Genomic DNA, 20,130 nt, shown 5'->3' on the forward strand with positions numbered 1-20,130 from the left:
TATGCGGCCATAAGGAACTCTTATATTTCCGCGGTAACGCGAGGGGAATCCACTAGTTTACTTGATACTCCAGCCTGTAGTCAAGGAGTACCAGGATACCATAAATGAATTAGGGCTCCGTCTTTCCTGTGTCGGATTCTCCGACCGAATAATTACTTTATCATCATTATTGTGAAGGGTTATCAGGGGGAGGATAGGGCAAGGCAATAGAGAGTATGGGTGGCAAAAAAAAAAGTCCATAACCAGGCAATAATCATGATATAAATGCCACACCTAATCATGGTTTTGTCGTTTATGTGTCGGATAACCCAACCGGATACACCCGTTATTATCATTATTGTGTGTATGTTTGCAGATTCATAGTGGATAAAAATCTTCATGGCCAACTACACTGGCTATAAATAGATCACGGTTGATTAAAGCTGTCAATACTAAGCCATCAAACACACACAACGGTACAATTATGCGTTCTCGGCTTTGATGCACCCAACGGGGCAACAGAATCCGCTGCCTTTCCGTTGTTGGATAGCACAATTCTCTTCGTGTTGAAAATCCACAGTATAGATGTTTGTGTGACTAACTAATTAAGCTTCTTGTCGTCCTTTCTTGTGTGCGACCATTTTTCCATATTTCTTTAACTAAACTTTACTGATTCCTCTTTGCATCGAGCAATATACAACTACATAATTCCTCTTTACCTGAGCGATCGAGTAAATACGACTGAAAAAAGGTAGGAGTACTCCGTATCAATTCTGATAAAGCTATTTTTTTTTGCCGGAATACGAAGTTTTGACTAAGCGCAATATACATGGCGATAACCATTTTTACTGGAGGTAAGCATTCAGTAATAATGTGCAAGCGTGTTGGGAAACAGCAAAACTAGTCGGTTGGTCACCGGCTTCCGAAATTTCGCTGTAACGATTCCATGCATGCATATCAGTGTCACCATTCACCAGTGTACACAGACGGAGACAGCCAAGCCGCTGCCACTTGTCACCTACAGGCGCCGCGTCGCCTCGGCGTACACGCATGCATGCCCCTCTAGGCTCTACTAGCTACACTATGGTCAACACGTACTACCTGGTAGCCCTCCTATTTAACGTATCCTCACGCATCACAAAGAGAGCACGACATCCTCCTACACGAGACAAAGCAACAGTTGGCCGGTGTACACAGTTCACACAAAGACAGAAGCAACCCTAGAACAGTAGGAGTAGTAGCCAGGCGTAGCCAAAATGGAGATGGGTTTCGCTGCAGGCACGGCGGCGAACGGCGGCGGTGGTGCGGCGGCCGCGACGAACGGCGGCGGGGGAGGGAAGGCGCCGGCGGCGGCGGCCATACGGGAGCAGGACCGTCTGATGCCGATCGCGAACGTGATCCGGATCATGCGTCGCGTGCTGCCGCCGCACGCCAAGATCTCGGACGACGCCAAGGAGACGATCCAGGAGTGCGTGTCGGAGTACATCAGCTTCATCACGGGGGAGGCCAACGAGCGGTGCCAGCGGGAGCAGCGCAAGACCATCACCGCCGAGGACGTGCTCTGGGCCATGTCCCGCCTCGGCTTCGACGACTACGTCCATCCGCTCGGCGTCTACCTCCACCGCTTCCGCGAGTTCGAGGGCGAGGCCCGTGGCGGCGGCCTCGGCGCCGGGGCAGGAGGCTCGCTCAGGTCCCCCCGCGGCGGGCCGGCGCCCGGGTCGGCGTCGTCCATGGTGCCTGGTGCTCAGCACCACCACGACATGCAGATGCACGCCGCGGCCATGTACGGGAACCCCATGGCGCCGCCGCACCATCACGCGTTCCTCATGCCGCAGCCGCATTACGGGCAGCAGTACGAGATGTACGGCGGCGGCGAGCATGGGATGGGCGCCGCCGCGTACTACGGAGGTGGGTACGCGCCCGGAAACGGCGGACATAATGGAGACAGCGGCAGCGGCGGCGGGGGCGCAAACACGCCGCAGGCTGTCAACTTCGAGCACCAGCAGCCGTTCGGGTACAAGTAGTAATCTTAAGCTTAGCCCTGCATCTGCAATGTGCAGCTAGGTATGGCATTTTAAGTCTAGTGTACTGGTCAGCTTGTTGGTTAGAACTACTCTGTTGTGCTTTAGCCCTTCATTAGGCGCATGCATGCATCTATCTAGCTAGCTAGTGACCTCTCCGTTGTGCTTTTGCGAAGTTCAAATGGCGATCAGATCTCAGGCGTCCTTGTATCCTGTTTTACTTAACTGCATCCAATTTTACTTTTCTCTCCGTTGTGCTTTTCCAATTCCAACTTAGCTATTCCACCGTCGAGGAATTAGCAACAACTATCTTGTAATCTTAGTTGTGCGTCTCTCTGGTGTGCGGTTTAATTTGTTTAACCAAGTCGCAAAAATCGGAATTCAACTCGATTGATCTCTGTGCAAAACCCACAGGACTCACTAACCTGAAACCGTACTCTCCTAGCTAGATCGACGACATTGGCGGCCGTACACGGGCGGGGTGTGTGTGGCCAGTTACTTCCCTAGATATCGTCTATAGAGACTAGAGAGACGTTGCCATTGGATACTCCTATTTGGGTTTTGGATCGCTCCGGCCGGAGGAACTGCGGAAAAAAGATGCCGGCCGGAAGCCGTGATCCGGTTGGTGGGAGGTACTCCAATCCGTATTGTACAATCCGTTGGTGCGTAGATACGTACGGCCGTGGTGTACGTACATCGGCGTATAATCGATCGCCCCAGTATAGTCTTCTTGCGCTTTGCATGCGGGGCGCGCGACAAGTGCCGGCATGTAGGCGCAGGTGCCCCTTCGATTCCGCTTCCGCTTCCGCCGGGTTTAATATTGCGGCTGCGTGTCAGCCTGTATCAGTATCGATGTCAGGGCTTCGTTTCGTTTCCCCTGCTCCCTCCAGTGCATGCCCGTCTCGCTGCCGCTTCGGGAACTGCAGACCGCAGCTTGCCTAGTTCTGTGAGCTCTCCGCGCCCAGCACCTTCCCAATGCAGGCTGCAGGCATGCAGCAGCCCCTGACGACGGCCCTGACCGTCCTTCTCACACAGTCACACTACTGTACGCACGACCGTGTGAGCTCAGGCAGATCTTTCTTTTCTCCTTTTTTTTTGTTCCTGCGCCTGCGCTGCGTGCGTGACGAAATACCTTGATCTGAATCCTCTGTAGCCATGCATGCATGCAGCGCTGCCATGCCATGCCCAGGCGTACCACTTTACTCTTTTCAACATTTACCTGTCTACTCCTTCAGTACTAGAATGACGATCCCTTTGCTGATGCACACTGCACAGTACCGATGCACCGTAAAAATTCCAAAGAAGTTTCACGCAATTCGATTCACATGTACCCGAGAAAGACCCCGCAGTAGAACTGCCCTGAGAGGTCAATATGGGTTGCTCCTTTTCTTCACGGGGTAGCTGTCCTCGGTGATGTCAAGGCCAGGTCCTCATGGCTGCAGCTGTATTCGGGTCCTGTTTAAAATCTTCAGTGTGCTTGTCCACTGTGGCCACCGCGGCAGCGATGCTCTGGACATCGTCCACAAGATGCACATTGGATCAGCATTCAGCAAGTTATTCTTGATTCCTGAAAGGGATGGTCAAAAATCTGTGCTGTAATGAATAACTGTTAAAGATGGTAAACAGATTATGGTGGAATGTTTTGAAAAAAAGATTAACACCTTATTCTCTCTTAGAGGATATACTATGTTGCGCATGAACCTGCAGAAGTTCGGGGCAGCCTTGAGGTTTGTCTGCTTATGGCTTGATCAAGATTTCCAAGAGTTGCATAACTCATCATCTTAAAGGAAAAGCTCTATTCCCTTTGTCACGAAAAATAATGTAGGCAGGATCCATGTTTCTGAATTCTAAGATGTAGACAACAAGTATGAGAAAATGACAGCACCCTGTTATCCTTCAGTATTATGCAGTCCTTGACCACAGTATACATTATCTCTGACCACCCAACAGAAATACCCGGATATCAAAGAGAGCACTACAAAGTATGTATGCCTAGTTAAACAAAACAGTTCTAAAAAATAATGGTGCACCTAGAAGCGATGGCACCATGTCTTTCTTTGCTCTACTCAGTCTGGGCGATGGCACCTCCTGCTGGTGTGGCCTCTGCAGCAGCGCTGGAAGATTGATCCCCAGCTTCTCCGTTTTCATTTCTAACACACTGCCTTTTTATAGCCACGTCGGACTCTCCCTCTTCTAGTTCTTTATCACCACCATCATCATTATCTATTTCCTCATGAAAACCCTTGTCAATGTCTTCCTCTGAATGATCTCCATTTGCAGCGCCTTCAGCTGCAGCAGAATCATCCATGCTTGCTTCGACCTTATCATCTGCAGCTCCAGCTTCTCCTCGTTTCCTCTGTGGGATCACATGAAAGAATGCAGTCTTCCAGTCCTTAGTTTCCACAAACTTTTGCATTATCTCAAACACTTGATTAACTGTAAGAACCTGCACGAGCCACATGCAAGGAGAGTCAACAATCTTATACTCTTTGTACAGCTATCCAAAGACCAGACTCCAGACAAGATATTAGCAACAATCTTTCGTGAATATCTTAAATAAACCTGTACTTTCACATAGCCAAGAAACTATTGATAACTTCGCGCGGTAGTTTAAATGACACCAGCAAATCAATACAGATGACTCCTAATACTGCATTGAAGCGTGACAAGACTCCAGAGAAAACAGCAAAAACTAGTATGTTACCTTTTTCCTTTCTAAAATCTAAAATGCTCTTCAGGCTCTTTTAACAATTTGAAAAATGATGTGTCATATGATAACAAAGTTCACCATATTATTGGAGAAAAGGAAATCATCAGAACATCTAGGCATCTTGGAATGCTAAGGGTTATGCCATATCTGATGTCTAAAACTTTGAATATAGGCAAGGTAACATTTTGTATTGCGGAAACAGTCGAGCATAGATATGCGCACCTGAGAACTTGACATCTTTAAATAATTTCCAATGGGAAGCTTGGCAGATTGAATGCCCTGATCAACTGCCTTTTTCTGTGTTATGCCTTTCCATCTGTTCCGATCCACTAGACCACCAATGATATATATCTTAGACATGTCTAGATCATCAAGCACAGTCTCAGCATCCGCTGTAAGATACACAAGGTTTTCTTTACAATCTTCAAATGCTTCAAGATAAGGCTTGGCCTCTTTTCCAATGATCCACTTGTCAAATCCAGGAATCCTTTGAAGCTGGGTCCCCATTTCTCCGCTGCAACCTGTCAACCATAGATGAGCAGGCGTTGCTGATCTCCCGTTCACTGCATAGCAGTACATAATCTGTAACTTGCATTAGTTGCTGGTTGGCATGTTTGCTCAAACTAAATATCCATGAAGGTAGAAGGCTTGGCAGAGACAGGCATTTAGATACAATAAACTAGAGTCCATAATAACACAGATGCTGCTTTCATTTATTTTATTTGTTATGCAGATGCAGGTACTGGTGCAGATAGACAAAAAAGAATTGGGTATAGCACATCCATGATTAACATTTGGCAGTAGTATAGCACAAATTGATAATTCTTGAGAAGAAATCATCGTCCATGCAAGATGCACCCCAAGCAATAGGTTGCATCACCGTAAATAATTATATTTCATATGCATTACACAAGAAAGCCGCTTATTAGCATAATTCATTAACTTCGGATAGATATACCATCCCACCTCTCACACAACAAAATGATAATGAAAGGAAACTACCCATGCTTCCGGTACAACATTGTACTCCTACCAAGGAGCTGGCATGAACATTCAGCAAAAACAACCTTCGCATCTAGTGTTAACCTAACCATCATATTTACCCCTTCGTTTCAGTTCAACACTTGGCATCAAACTAAACTGAGACCAGTTGCAGAAATAAGGCAACTCTGCACATGCATTGTCTACAAACGAACTAGTTTAAATCTGAAATAATCGCTCCATCCCCTATTAGTTCCCTTATTACTCCAACCATCAAGGTTAATTGTGTGAGTTCAAAATTTAGCGAGAAAAGGCGAGAAGGGCAAGGCGAACCCACCTGCTGCGTGAGACTGTGAAGCTCGTTGGGCCGCATGAGGTCGGCGAACTCGAGGTCGAGCACCACCTTCTGCCCGGCGCCCTCGGCGGCGCGCCGGAGCCTCTCGGCGCGCGCGCCGCGCTCATCCACGCGCTTGCCCACCCTCTCACGCCGTGTCTCCCTCCGCGCCGCCAACATCTCCTCGCGCGCCTCATCCGACGGCGCCGCTGCTAACGCCTCCTCCCACTCGCGCCTCCGCCTGTCCAAGTCGGCCCGCCGGCGCTCCTTGTCCGCCACCTTCCGTTCGGCCTTCCGCGCCGCCTGCCGCTCCTGCTTCAGCAGCTTCTTCCTCGCGCTCTTCGACAGCGGCGGAGGATTCCCGTCCACCACAACCGCGGCCTGCTCGCCCTCCGCGTCGTCAGCCATCCCAACGCGCCGCCGCCGCCGCAGTTGCTGGGTTCGGGGGAGAAGGGGTTTGGGTTTCGCCGTGGAATCCGGAGACTAGCGCCACATGACCGTAAACGAACACTCTTTGACGGCCTTTCAGAAATACGTCTTCTAACGGGCTTTACGTATTTCAAAGTGCTCCGTAGCCCCTCCGTCGCGGTTAGCTAATCAACGTTCATCTGAAAACGGAGAACGTTTCACCGCAACGACCCCCTCCGATTCCGCGCACGTACGTGACCCACTCCGCCACTTCCCACGGCGCCACTTCCAAACCCTGTAGTATAAAACTTGAAACGCCGCAGTTCACTCTTGATCACACCCACTCCAAGAACACACCTGTAAACCCTTTCTTCCTGTACTGATTCCCTTTCGAGTTTGGTCAGAAAGAGTTCCAGGTTCCAATCCAACCGCTGCTGCTGCACGTACGTACGCCAATGGCCAACTTCCTCGTCCTCGCGGCCACCACTTCCTGCATCCTCCTCGCGGCCTCGTTGCCGCCGGCGTCGTCGATGCCGGCGGTCTACAGCGTCGGCGACGAGAAGGGCTGGAGGATGCCGGCGGGCAACGGCACCGAGTCCTACAACCACTGGGCCAAGCGGAACCGCTTCCAAGTTGGCGACATCTTGGGTAAATTCCGCATTCAGAAACTCCATCCATCTCCTCTTGATCCTTGAAAATCATTATACAACGTGATGACTCGGTCGTGCATTTGGTCAGATTTCAAGTACGCGAACGACTCGGTGCTGCTGGTGAACCACGACGAGTACAAGCAGTGCAGCACGGAGAGCCCGGCGAGCCGGTTCACGGACGGGGACACCAAGTTCAAGTTCGACCGGGCGGGGCCACTCTACTTCATCAGCGGCGCGCCGGACCACTGCGAGGCGGGCCAGCGGATGATGGTGCACGTCGTGGCGCACTCCACGCTGGCCGCCGCTGCCCCGGCCAAGCCGCCGGCGTCCTCCGCGGCGCCCTCCGCCGCCGTCGTCCGCGGCCCAGGAACGCCGTCCTACGGGTCCAGCTCTGGGTCGATCGACAGTGCCACCCCGAGCCCGCTGGCCGAGCCTAGCGGTGCGTCTGGGCGTGCGATCGCGGCAGCTGGTTTCTACGGCGTGACGATGTTGCTGCTTGTCGGTGTTGTCACCATGTTGGCGTGATCTTGTTGACAGATCGAGGTTAAATTTAGGTTCTTGATGAGTAGTGTGTGCGTGTCATCGCTTAGGGATGAATGTTAGTTTTGAGATTTAGGGAAAACGTCAGATCTGTTAGGGCGGGTTCTGTTTGGGTAAACTGCTTCATTAGGCGAAACCTCGGTGTAATCCATTCCCCTCCAATAAAATGGAAATAAATTTCGCCATTGCTGGTTCCTTGTCTCGATACCAGAAACTTTAAAAAGGTAAAGTTTTTATTATAAAAAAATGTAAAGAAGGGTAAAATTAATTAGTAAATCGTTTGCAAACCTGCTTAATTTTAGGCAGCGTCCCATGCAAAGCATATGCATGCACGCGCGGTTAGCGCGGGTATAAGTATGCGGAAGGAGTGCCGTTGCGTTTCTCCATCTTCTCCTCCTGCCTTCCTCGCCAGCCTTTCCTCTCATCCCTGGGGGAAATTTTGCCCCTAAAAACTTCTCGAGGATCGGGTCCATTCCTCAAGGGGGCAAAATTTTCTCTCGCGTCTCCCGCTGAAGGAAACCGCCAGCCGTCATCGATCGTACCATGTCGGTGAGTGCACGCAGCAGATCCTCTCCAATTAACGGAGCTATCCTATCCGATGCGTTGACAAAGAAAGAAGAAAGAAATGGTGATGGATGTTGCTTTTTAATTTGTTTGAACGCAGATGGAGGCTGGCCGCACGATCCCCAAGTTCGGCGCATGGGACGTGAACAACCCGTCCTCCGCCGACGGGTTCACGGTTATCTTCGGCAAGGCCAGGGATGAGAAGAAGGCCCCCGCCACCGTCCCCGGCCCCGGCAACGTGCAGTACAACAAGATCAACAGGCCCGGCGACGACATCAAGGATGCCAGGGCCGAGAAGATGAACCCATCCTACAACAACAACAACGCCAACAACGCCAGGACCAACGGATCGGTACGTAACGCCAAGCCTCCCGGCCCAACATCCCTTGTTTCTTCTTACAGATCCGTTCATTCCTTGGCCTCTGAACTTCTCTTGCAGAAAAAATGGTTCTGCTGCGTGTCGCCAAGCCCCACGCAGCCTTGAGACAGCGGCAGCTGGAAGGGGGCTTTGAGAGTGCGATGGATGGATGGAGGAGAGGATCAGTGTCAAGCTGCTGCTGCTGCTGCTTCATTTATACATTACTAGTACTATCGTACACACACGCACACGCTTGGGAGAAGGAGATGAGACGACAGAATATGTTCTGTTGATGCGATTCTGTGATGGTTGTATGTGGCTCTGCCGGTAGCAAGGCACGGGCGTTATGTACGTATGACGTTCGCATAAGAAGCTTGCTCATACGGGTATATATGATCTGCGTTGAAATGTTTTAGGTAGCGACTTCAACGAGGGTGCACTGACATTGGCGCCCTTATCTGATGGAACCTGACCCTGCATATGGCAAAAAGAATCTCCAAACTTTTCCGAAACTTTTATACTTGCATAGCTGTTAATCTCACTCTTGGCACCACTTGCAAGCTTTGTTTCAAAACGTCCCTAAAAAAAGGCTTGAATACATATTCGTTTATAGTTCCAGCACCGAATCCATTTACATAGCCTGTATGCAAAGCGACGACACAAAGCAAAGGGCAATTGGAATGATGAAAACAGGCAAGCGGCCGTCGTCCCTGCGGAGGAAGAGCGCCTCATAGACCGGGTAATTGATGGCCACTACCGCCGTGCAGAGAGCAGCCTGGAGAAACAATGGTCCCAAACCCTCTGCACCTTCGCGCCAGAAAACTCTGCCCAGTCCGAGCACCATGCACACCAGGTTGAGTAGTGCGATCGTGCAGATGATCACGAACATCGCCGAGATGGACCCGAACTCCATCTTCCCCTTCTTGTACCTCTCCAGAGCCTGCGAGTCGCTTACCTTTGTTGTCAGGTCGAACCCGAACTCGGAGAGGCCAAGCATTCCGCAGATCACGTCGATGGATGCCAGGAGATATGAGGTGATCCTTCTGATGAGCCACATCCTCTGTGCGTTCCACCACTCTACCGCACTGTCACCGCATTGCAGAGACTCTACTAGGCTGCAGGAGTATGCAGCCACCAAGACGTATATGTAGGGAATGCACCATAGGCTAGTTATCTGAATGAACCGGAGATGCAGGTATCATGTCAGAATTGAGCTGCAGTGCGTAAATGAGCTTCGAAACATACCGTAGAATGTAGATTTACCTCAGGGAAAACAGAGACGCCACTGAGGAAGCAAAGTGAAGGGATGGTGACATAGTATAAGGTGGGGAAGCTATTCAGGGCCCAGAAGCCGCAGACTGAGTAACCCATTTGAAGCCCCAGCTTGATCTTACCAAGGCCTAATAAGAAGGGGCTGTATTTCGAGAGGGAGATTTGGAGGAACCCTTCTGACCATCTCTTCTGCTGAACCAAGATCTGGCCTAGTGAGGTGGGGGCCATGCCTAAGAAGCCTTTTCTTGTCGGGTTGTAGTACACCGATCTCCATCCACGGCATTGGATCTTCAATCCTGTGATGACATCCTCAAGTGGGCACCCATATGTAACTCCCTTCTGCAATTCAGAAACCCAAACTCAATAACGTATGATCTGTAAGAAGTAAGAACATCCTGAAGTCTTCTCTGAGGTTATAGTGCCATGCCTGGGTTCATTGATCGTATTATATACCAAAGTTGGTCAATGTAAATTGTCCATATTCACGGTGCATATAAAGAGATAAACAGACCTCAATCCCCCAGAGGGTGTCGTGCTCATATGTGCATGCCACAAGTGGCTTCGATACTCCTTCCAACTCATTGGCATCTTCTGCTTTCCCCACCCCACTAGCCCAATCTTCCTTGTAATCTTTACTAAACATTCGTCCACATAGGGTCTCTCTCCGATGGAAGCATCCAGTGCCATAGTAACACATACCTCCCCATCCATCCAAGCAAGGGTGATCCAACTGAACATCAATTCAAGGAAACAACAAACAGGATTAATCTCAAGTGATGCAATTTACAACTTCGGATAAAACTGTGTCCTCCATTGAAATTCAAGAGTGCTATATTATCTTTGTATTGACCTCATTGGCAACATTGATGGGATTGCCATATATGTCATTGTGCACAACGTTATCGAAGTTCTGAGGGTACTGCACAAAACCAATATCTCGACCTTGCTCTTTGTCTAGGAAGAAACACAATGCATCCCTGATGGACTCTGAATTGTTGGAGTACATATCACAATCAACATTCATAATGATTGGGCTGTTGCTTATCACCGAAGATACCCTTATCTGCACAATTGTGAATTCCAGAAACACAATGATGGTTGAATATAAATGGTAATTCTCTAGAAAACCATGTATAATACCAAACAGCAGACAAAAGACGTACCAAAGCATTCAATGATCCAGCTTTGAAGTGATGTTGTTCCTGAGGTATCTTCTCACGTGTCATATACACAAGTTTTGGCAATGCATTTCCATCTATATCAACTGCCTTCCGTTTGTTTCTATCAATTAGAATCTAGCAATAGAGAACCAGTTGATCAGATGGAACCACCAAAATTATGCAGACAGGAATCAAAATTTCCTATCCATTACAGTTTCATGTGAAGATAGATTCTTCACTGGATGCATATCATTATCAACCATGCCAGGCTTGCATCAGTCTGAATGTAATTTAAGCCAAAAAAGAATGTATGCTTTTAGTTTGACTAGTTGAACTCCCCAATCAACTGCACAATTATACATTACAGACTAGAACAGAGTTTTTATAAAGATATGATGTTTGTGACTGGAAAACAATATGTGTAATATCATATAATTGTAGCCAAATCTTGCACTGTTATAACCTGGAGCCACTAAAATAATGATGTTTCCTTTGTTTTCCCTCCGACTACTGTGGGATATCTAGCCTTGAGTACAAATGTGGAAGCTCCTTTTAGAATTGTTCTAATAATGTAAAAGATACCCTTGAATTATTCCCCCATAGGTACTTGATAAATACAAAGAATTTTTTTCCCACAATAATTCGATTCACCAACATTATATGTTAAGTGCTACAGCCAATTCACCAGCTCTGCATTAGCCACAGGAGTTGCTTTTCAAACTTCTGATAGTTATCATATTATTTTAAATTTTGGATCAACTACCATGTTCTTCACCTAGTAGTTGGACTCTGGCTAAACCACCAATTTTTTACCTGGACTATTGCAGGGTGAGCACCAGAAGTTATCGCCCCATTCCATTCAGAGAAGCCTCTGCAACTGCACTCTGCAACCTCAGGAATCTTGCCTGATTTTACTACCGAGTTCACGCGATCAGTCAGATCTTCGTACAGCTCCTGCAATTCAGAAAAGAGAAAGAAAGCTAATGAAGGTATAATGTGTTGGTTTCACAGCCTTACATGGCAGATTATAATGCGAAGGTCAGCAGCCCCCAACACCAGTAAAGATTGAATCAGAATGTAGCACAGCATCATTTCTTTCGAGTTGAGCTACATTGCATCAGAATAGATGCAGAACAAATTTGCACTCTACCTTCATGCGGCATAACTCTTCAGGGCTACAAGCATCATGAGGTGTAGCTATATTGGCAAAGTAGGCAGCTGGTGACCTTGGCTCCACCTTGTAATTTTTGCAAAATGGAATCCAGTTCTTTGCAAACTCAGATGCCTCATAGAGAGCATAGAATGTTACAGCGGAACCAGCATCATCAGACAAATAGATGTTTAGCTTCTCCGGCGGGTAGTCATAAGCCATAACAGATAGAACAGTGGAGATGACAAGCATCGGTGGTTCAAGAGCTGGGTCTGCTGTACACACAAATATGTCCACGCCTGGAAGCTGGTCCTCATCATAGCTGTTCGTAGCCAGGACTAAAGCAAGTCATTCACCACTGACATAGATAATAGAGTCAGACTAATTTTGCTCGTGTGATGTTGCTATTTAGATACCATTTTATTTGAAAAAGGTAACCAGACATGAATGTGTAGCATTATAATGTTGAGATCTCTATAATGTTCATGGAGGTCCTGGAGCACTACTGCATCTGATTTGGTAGTACTCATGAGTCACGACTCCTAGCTGAAAAATACCTATGTAATGAATCATATTCTAGCATGGGTGTGTAATGACTATGAATGCACATACACAGTGCAGCTACTTCAGCCCGGCTGAATTATTCTTTTAGTAATTTGGTCTAATGGCATGCCAAGTATATTTAGTAACACGCGAACCTTTAAGACAAGTTGGTAATGCTTTTCATTTCCTCACAAGATAATTTCTCGATTTGAATGGCATGACATCTACGGGCCACAAAATAAAATGCCAAATATCAGAGGCCACACTTCTAAACCACATCTGAACTGTAACAGAAAATGGCTGGTGTGATATCTACATTGCAGACATAACCCATAACACCTTCAGGGATCACAGATCCAAGTTGCAGGACTTGCTGCTGTGTTTCAGAATTGGATCACGAAACCTCTAAAGCCAATCCCCTGAACTGATGTGCCAGTCCAAATTCTAGTTGCCTAGCTAATCATTCCACTCAACGCTCTTGCTCTACATCCAGTCCAAATAGAAGAAGAAACAAAAAGAAGCAGCACAGATTAGCGGGTACTTGCCTTTCCGAGAGGCGGTATTTGAAGGTGGTTCGGCGGATGGGGTTCCACCGCACGGAGAGGGTGAGGACCCAGTAGAGGCCGAACCAGAGCTCCGCCACGAGCAGCCCGAGCCACGCCCGCCACCCCAAGCCACTGCTATGCCTCGGCGGCATGTGGGTGGCTCTGTACAGCCATATGAGCAGGATCCCCGCGAAGATGGTGCCTGAGAACAGCCGGTACGCCGCCATCCGCTTCGGCTTCTCCGTCGTGAACAGCGGTAGGCCGCCGCCGCCGCCGGGGATGCTACTCCCGGCCATCACTGCCTGCGAGCGACAACACTGGTGTGGGACGGATGGCCTGGGTCAGAGAAGAGGAGTGCAGGGGCAGGCGTTTACCAGATGGTCAACGTTCAGTAATAGCAGTAGCAGCACAAGACTCCGTTGGAGGCGCTTCTGTGTTAGAGAACATTTTCTAAGAGTCCGCCAAACTGTAGTACTCCCTTCAAGTATTTAGAAACAGAGGAAGCAGAGACTAATGTGATTTTGTTTTGTGTTGTTTACTTTATACGTTATCTGTTTTGAGTTTTAGTCGCCATCAGCGTTCGTGGCACTGTATGATGGGCATCTTCTCAGCATACAAAACAGCACACACTTGTGTGCGTTTTCAGCAGTTCAAAATAAAGATAGAAATAAAACTCACACTAACTTCTGAAGCTGTCTCGCATCCTTTACAGACAAAGCACTACATTGTTTTCTTTGGAACTTGTCTTCAAGCACCACAATGTTGGTTTGTCGCATGGATAAACAATTCAACTCAAGATGCCCAATGAAACACATGGGTTGCAGCACGCTATATTACATGTATGTATCACGAGTAACAGCTATTTTATGTTGAACTGCAATCCCTTTCTAGTATCCAGTTGCTTATTCCGGAGGAGATTCTAGTCGCAATATGATTTGGCAGGCAAACACCTGAGCTCGTCAGCGACGAGATCAAAACACCTGAACTGTAGCATATATGTTCACTGTTCAGTGAAAGACCAGAGTATTCGACTTAGAAGGTGATTGATAATGAGGTCAATAGGAAAATTACCAAGCTACGCGCGAAATCAAGCAATGTGCTCTAAAAATTTTCACATCCATTTATTTGAAAAACTTTCTGAGCCCGCTGAATAATGACAGAGCTTTGAGTTCACCACCGGCCCTCATGTCCCTCAATCTCCTACGCAGTATCTGCACGAGATCAAAGGGGGGAAACATGAGATGTAGTCACATGTTGACTACGTTAGGCACAGAGAAAAAAAATCAGCAGGCAGCAGCGAGAGATCTACTGACTTACGTATTGTGCACGATACAGGATTCTTCGTTCACTGATGCACAGATCTCTTGCCAGCTGTTTTAGTAGCAATGTCCTGTTTGCTTGCTTTGAATTGATGGAAACTTGCGGAGAACCCTTGGCACCCTGAAATATTAGTGGTTGACTTCAACTGGAATTTTGAACGGAATAACATTGGTGTCAAATTAATGAATGATCATGATTTGATTTGTCTGTCCTGATAAAGCATTCGTAACAGAACTAGTAGGCGTGGTGCAGCGTTTAAATATCATGAGAAATTCGCTGGTGACTGTTGAGTTCTCCAAGATATGCCATAGAGTAGACCTCACCTCTAGGTACTTGGTATATTTTGTTATATTCGATTCGCAGCAGTCCAAGATAAACTGAAGAGCCTGCTCGTCCAGCTCAGGATAATTAACTGCAGGCTTGGACGAACTTTTATTGGATGCAGCAACAGCCATCTGAAGTGATAAGTAACATAAGAACGCTTTGTTGACCATCCTATGTCAGAGATAAAGTTTTGAACAATTGACGAGAAATAGCGGCACTAACCTCCTCAAAGCGTTGAATCATATCAGGAGGGCTGACAACGAGGAAGGCATAAGCCATCAGCTCAACTGGCCACCCTGTGACCCTCAAGGGGAAACTTTCGGACCTGTTAAAGGTGATAAGATCCAGTTTTGTGAATACCAAATATATAACTTTGATAGAACAAGAAGTATACAGAACAAGGTAATAACAATGAAGTAAGTGTTGCACATGATATACTGAACTGGTGGTATTTTCCCCCACAAAAACATAAAACTTGAAGCTCCTCTTGAAGAAGGAAAAAAAGAGCGACGCTAACTAAGTACTGAACAAGAGTCAGCCAAGAAAACTGATCAAGAGCCTATGGTGGCTGGTGCCAAGAAGTTGGAGTTGGTTTTCATGAGATTTATGTCCCAGTTTGGGTGCCATTTGCCTAACAGGCTACGTAATACTTGAGCAGTTTTCCAGTTTTATGTGGCTTGTCACCATTTCCTTTGGCCTTTTGGCACGAATTTTCTGATAAAACTATGGCTATGTGCATCTCGCAATGCAGATACTGGGAGAGTTTTCTCAAATTATTCAAAACAGTGAACCTTGTCAAAAATCTATGGTTGGATGTACTTAACTCCAAGTTTGTCCCCTAACTTGTTGAAAAGTATGCAAATGGTCGCTCAACTTTTTTCGTTTACTTTTCGTCCCTCAATTGTTGAAACTGGACAGCAATGGTCTCTCCTTCCATGGAAAGTGGTATTACTGCCGACATGTAATGGTTTTGGCCTCAGAATACCACACTGTCTTTGGTTCTTCTTTGGGGGGGCTTTCGCGAAACAAGTTGACTCGGTGATTAAAAAGAAAAGTCACACCAACTTGGCAGGTTGACATGGCAATTCTAAGGCCAAAATCATGATATAACAGCACTAAGACCGCTTTGGATGGGGTGAGGGACCATTGGTGTCTGGTTTCAATAGTTAGGCGATTTAAAGTATACGAAAAAAGTTGTGGGACCATTTATGGACTTTTTAATAAGGGACGAAAAATATATATATATTCTCTTTTTTATATGATCAGGAACTTCCCATTTTCTTAAAAAGTTTTTTTGAAAAAGAGAGGACCATTTTCTTAAAATAAAGTTAATAAACATATAACAACATGGATGCAAACACCAGAACACACCAATGAATCAACGACACCGACACAACATATAGCACCTCATGCAAACTTATTTCTTTTGGAGAGAAGTGATTAAAACGTTTATTTTTTCACAAAATGTGTTACAATTTAACCCATTAAAAAACAAAATGGTATATTTCTGCTTTTTTCCTTATACCATCGTGAAGTAATAACAAGAACAGGCCAAGAAAGACTCCAGTCTAATCAAATCTCCTTTAGTGATGAATGATAACATGGAATGAGAATGGAACAGTCGGAGTAGTTTCCTAGCCTCCACGATAGACAAGGTAAATGTTTTGACTCACTCTGTGAGTAACAGCCTATGAGGACAAGAGCACTTACTCTGACAAACCGTGTCTCTTTAGCGCTTGTAGTTTCTCTCTGTAGCAGTCATCAGACTTATTAAGAGACACCGAGAACTCAACTGAATCATTTGGGTTTGTTCCCTCTTTTGGGACAAAACCATATGAAAGCAACAGCTCACCACTGGATTTCTTCCCATAGGATATAAACACCTGAAAAGGTTAAATAGAAGTGGGCAAGTTATCTCAAGAGAATTTCTCATACAAAACACAGATAAAACAATATATGCATGGAATAAGGACAATTGAACCCAGGCATAACACATACAGAGAGTGATCAGGCCATAATAGACATAATTCATTTAACTGACCTTCCAAATAAAATATGTATAGCAGCCCACTTAAAACCAAGTATATTATGTGTGTAAAATAGAGAACGGCTAAAGTGGATGGATGTGGATCTTTAGTGGACACGGCCTATACAAGACTCAAGATGACTAAATTGTCAAAATACAAGCCTCTTGCTACAACAAAAAGGGTCATTATGCAAGATAAAATTAGATTTCAACTTAAATTCCCAGTTATGTAACACCAAAATAACTTGCAAATGGCCTACTGAAAACTAGCACCAGTACAGATTTTGGTCACCATTCTCTCATGGACGTGGCAGTTACCGATAGACGAAAGGACTGATGGCCTCTTGATATTTAATTCAGCATGGAGATGCAGTTAAAGCACAAATTGAAGATGTTACCTGCTCACCTGGTTGATATGAACGGTCAGTAGTGAAGACTATTCCTTGCGACGACTTGTCAAAATCCAAGAATGCATCTACCTGGGAAATAGATTTTGCTAAGAAAATATATATAACATCGTTCACTTTCGGAAGACTTATGAAATAACGCCGAAAGGGAAAATTGTGGAACTTATGGTGCTTAAGGAGCTCGGTACAATATTGATAATACTCTCTGTAAAGAGGAAAACTGGACTAGCAGTACTTAAAGAATTTTATACAACATTGATGATGATTCCTTGTAAAAGTGTAATACAAAATGTAATACCTCAGGGTTATGGTTAAGCATATCTGCCCAAGGAACTAGTGCAACCTTTCCATCCATTGATGGTAAACGAACCTGCAAAATAGTCCCGTGCAATGTGCACATTCTTATCGCAGAAAATGACAGCAACAGCAAGCAAAAATGTTTGTATATGTGACCAAAATGGCTATTAAAAGCATAATGAAGAAAACCAAGGTCTGGATAACTTTTAGTAGCTTCATAATACTTTCTCTTACCAGACGTGAGAAGAGAATACCAAAGGACCATCTAAAGTTCTCCATGTTGTATACCTAAAATAGGAAAGTTGCGGCACCAAATATCATGAATCACTTAATGATGATAATTGACATGTTTGGAATAGTCATAGAATCGGACCATATATTTGCGACAACATACACCACTTCCACGGCTTTGTTTCAATAATGGAGTCAAAAAATATTTTATAGTTATACCATGTCCTGAACACTTAAATAACCGAATATATGCCTCTGTAATGGTGGGTTTTTCTTATTTGAACAGGGGTGAAAAGTGAAAACCTATGTTTCTAGCAAGAATAGTCATCTAAGCACGCTTTTTACTTTATCAGTTTGAACAAATAATGTAGCAGAGCTTGCTAAGCATACCTCCTCAGGGAACAACTCTGGATGTTTAGAAAATATTCGATCTCGAAGGTCGTTGTATCTGCAAAAAACATAAGGTATGATTCCACTGAGGGCACAACAAAGGAGGAAAACTTCATTTGATAAATGCCTAGTACAAGAAAAGATAGACAAACTTACGTCCCAATCACATCACCGATCCTCGAAATTGCCCGTTCCCTTATTGGAGAAGCCACCAAGTATGCATCTATCTCTGTACGAGTCCTGCAATGACAAACAAAGGCTGTACAAGATTAAGTATGTTATCTTAAAAGCGACTCATCTTATATCTTGGGCACCATGCCAACAGTAACCTTCGGGCTGTACCAGTACAAAAGCGAGTAAGGCTGCCTAGGCAATGCGTCAATATAGCTGCTCCACCTCGATGAGCCCTCCAAACTGGCTTCGCTTATAAGATAGGTGGCGAGAAGCGGCCAGTCCGGCACAGAGTAACTCTTCATCACATCCCCCACCTCACGGTTGCTCCATTCCTACACGCGAGCACAAGAAGACACACTAATTGTGAAATTGTTACCGCCTACCGGGGTTAATCGGTTTGGTCGACGAGAGAGATTTTGGGGTCATTTTTACCGAATCGGCGGAGATGACGAGGGATGGGGGCACGAAGAGCAGCTTCTCTCCATTGCGAACATTCGTGAGGGCAACGAGGCCGCGCTCGCCGACGTCCACCCTCTGGAGGGCCATCCGCTGCTCGGGGAGGCCCGACGCGGTGAGCCACCGCTCTAGCGATGCCGCGCTCTCGAGGGATTCTATCTCGCAGCCCCATGGGACACTCGAGCCGGCCTCGCGCTGCGCCGGAGCGGAAGTGGACGCCGCGGCGGCATGGACGGAGAAGCGGGTGCGGGCGCTATAGGAAGTGCAAGGGAGAGAATACGAGCGGAGCCGGCGGGGTGCGCGCGTATGCGGCGGTGGCCGGAATTGCGGGTGGAGAGTGGTGGCGGTGGTGGTAGAGGTCATGGCGAAGCCGCGAGTGCAAGGGGCTTATCCGCTCGTTCGTGGCAGGCTCGGGGTTTTATCGGTTACTCTTTACGGCCATTTTCACGACGAGAAAAAAAACTTTTACCACCGTCAGGCTGAGCTACTGGGCCGATCCAAAAACTACAAAAAGATTACTTGCACCGCAAAATGTAAGAATGTATGTAAAAGTTACTGTATCGATGTATTGTACTACTCTATCTAATACCGTAAAAAAGACAAAATAAGAAATACTTTCTCTGATTCATATTAATTGTCGAAATATTGCATGTATCTAGACACTTTTTAAGCATACAAACATTCATATTTGGACAAATTCGAAACAATTAATATGGATCAGAGGTAGAACCTTCGGATTCTCTTTCTTGCACCATGTGCTCTTACATTTCATTAAAAGTAATTTAATTTTTTAGTGGTACATATATCTCAATCCAATTATGGGTGTAGACACGGAGATGCCCTCAGTTGTACACCATCTCTTTACTTATTATTACAAGTTGAAGTTTTTATAAGCAATAATACAGATTGAACTTTATTGTTGTAGGTTTTCCGTGGTTTGTTTGTGTACATGTGAGGCTTGTGGTTTACATTGTGTCTCGATATAACCGCGATAACATGTTCCGGCAAAAATACGTAAAAGACAAAACTATTTTGCCGTAAAGATCCAAATTCAGTTTGTGCATCAGAATCCAAAGAATGGAACGAAAGTACTCCAGTAGCTAACAGTAACAAACGTCCCCCACCTCAACTCTTGCGCAATGCAACTAGTTAAAACACTGTGGGACTATCTTATGTTGTTCAAACCAAAAAATTGTGTGTTGTGCAGCCTATTTAAAGACAAATCTAGTCATATCGATTTGATATTGTCTACGTGGCAAGTCTTTTTGTACTGAAGGTGAAACATCAAAA

The 20,130-nt window shown here is 46.1% G+C and overlaps 6 protein-coding genes across 6 annotated transcripts; 3 read left to right on the forward strand and 3 right to left on the reverse strand.

Moving 5' to 3' along the window:
* Nucleotides 1-1,183: 1,183 nt before the first annotated feature.
* LOC100830019 (nuclear transcription factor Y subunit B-3) lies at nucleotides 1,184-2,322 on the forward strand. The gene has a single exon (XM_003570425.4). It carries the CDS (start codon nucleotides 1,236-1,238, stop codon nucleotides 2,001-2,003), a length of 768 nt encoding a protein of 255 aa, XP_003570473.1. The 5' UTR covers nucleotides 1,184-1,235; the 3' UTR covers nucleotides 2,004-2,322.
* A 1,461-nt stretch (nucleotides 2,323-3,783) lies between these two features.
* Nucleotides 3,784-6,522, reverse strand: LOC100829706 (tRNA (guanine(9)-N1)-methyltransferase). Its single transcript, XM_003570424.4, has 3 exons — nucleotides 6,029-6,522; nucleotides 4,933-5,292; nucleotides 3,784-4,446 (listed from the first exon to the last, which is right to left on the reverse strand). The coding sequence occupies exons 1-3, from the start codon at nucleotides 6,431-6,433 to the stop codon at nucleotides 4,063-4,065; spliced, it is 1,149 nt and encodes a 382-aa protein (XP_003570472.1). The 5' UTR covers nucleotides 6,434-6,522; the 3' UTR covers nucleotides 3,784-4,062.
* Nucleotides 6,523-6,789: 267 nt separating this feature from the next.
* LOC100833184 (early nodulin-like protein 1) lies at nucleotides 6,790-7,809 on the forward strand. The gene is made up of 2 exons (XM_024462210.1): nucleotides 6,790-7,081; nucleotides 7,172-7,809. Exons 1-2 carry the CDS (start codon nucleotides 6,889-6,891, stop codon nucleotides 7,606-7,608), a joined length of 630 nt encoding a protein of 209 aa, XP_024317978.1. The 5' UTR covers nucleotides 6,790-6,888; the 3' UTR covers nucleotides 7,609-7,809.
* Nucleotides 7,810-8,032: 223 nt separating this feature from the next.
* Nucleotides 8,033-8,936, forward strand: LOC104581322 (RPM1-interacting protein 4). The gene is made up of 3 exons (XM_010237704.2): nucleotides 8,033-8,172; nucleotides 8,288-8,539; nucleotides 8,627-8,936. Exons 1-3 carry the CDS (start codon nucleotides 8,167-8,169, stop codon nucleotides 8,669-8,671), a joined length of 303 nt encoding a protein of 100 aa, XP_010236006.1. The 5' UTR covers nucleotides 8,033-8,166; the 3' UTR covers nucleotides 8,672-8,936.
* Nucleotides 8,937-9,047: 111 nt separating this feature from the next.
* On the reverse strand, nucleotides 9,048-13,731 carry LOC100828798 (cellulose synthase-like protein E2). Its single transcript, XM_003570421.4, has 9 exons — nucleotides 13,590-13,731; nucleotides 13,216-13,517; nucleotides 12,128-12,449; nucleotides 11,791-11,931; nucleotides 10,981-11,112; nucleotides 10,668-10,880; nucleotides 10,329-10,547; nucleotides 9,809-10,156; nucleotides 9,048-9,719 (listed from the first exon to the last, which is right to left on the reverse strand). The coding sequence occupies exons 2-9, from the start codon at nucleotides 13,509-13,511 to the stop codon at nucleotides 9,177-9,179; spliced, it is 2,214 nt and encodes a 737-aa protein (XP_003570469.1). The 5' UTR covers nucleotides 13,512-13,517; nucleotides 13,590-13,731; the 3' UTR covers nucleotides 9,048-9,176.
* A 140-nt stretch (nucleotides 13,732-13,871) lies between these two features.
* LOC100829100 (ribulose-1,5 bisphosphate carboxylase/oxygenase large subunit N-methyltransferase, chloroplastic) lies at nucleotides 13,872-19,244 on the reverse strand. The gene is made up of 13 exons (XM_010237705.3): nucleotides 18,817-19,244; nucleotides 18,553-18,716; nucleotides 18,367-18,450; nucleotides 18,211-18,268; nucleotides 17,824-17,877; nucleotides 17,591-17,662; nucleotides 17,284-17,364; nucleotides 16,570-16,742; nucleotides 15,082-15,184; nucleotides 14,859-14,990; nucleotides 14,533-14,655; nucleotides 14,287-14,426; nucleotides 13,872-14,200 (listed from the first exon to the last, which is right to left on the reverse strand). Exons 1-12 carry the CDS (start codon nucleotides 19,201-19,203, stop codon nucleotides 14,337-14,339), a joined length of 1,521 nt encoding a protein of 506 aa, XP_010236007.1. The 5' UTR covers nucleotides 19,204-19,244; the 3' UTR covers nucleotides 13,872-14,200; nucleotides 14,287-14,336.
* Between the last annotated feature and the right edge of the window lie 886 nt (nucleotides 19,245-20,130).

Source organism: Brachypodium distachyon, chromosome 3, assembly GCF_000005505.3.
Source record: "Brachypodium distachyon strain Bd21 chromosome 3, Brachypodium_distachyon_v3.0, whole genome shotgun sequence".
Classification (NCBI taxonomy): Eukaryota; Viridiplantae; Streptophyta; class Magnoliopsida; order Poales; family Poaceae; genus Brachypodium; species Brachypodium distachyon.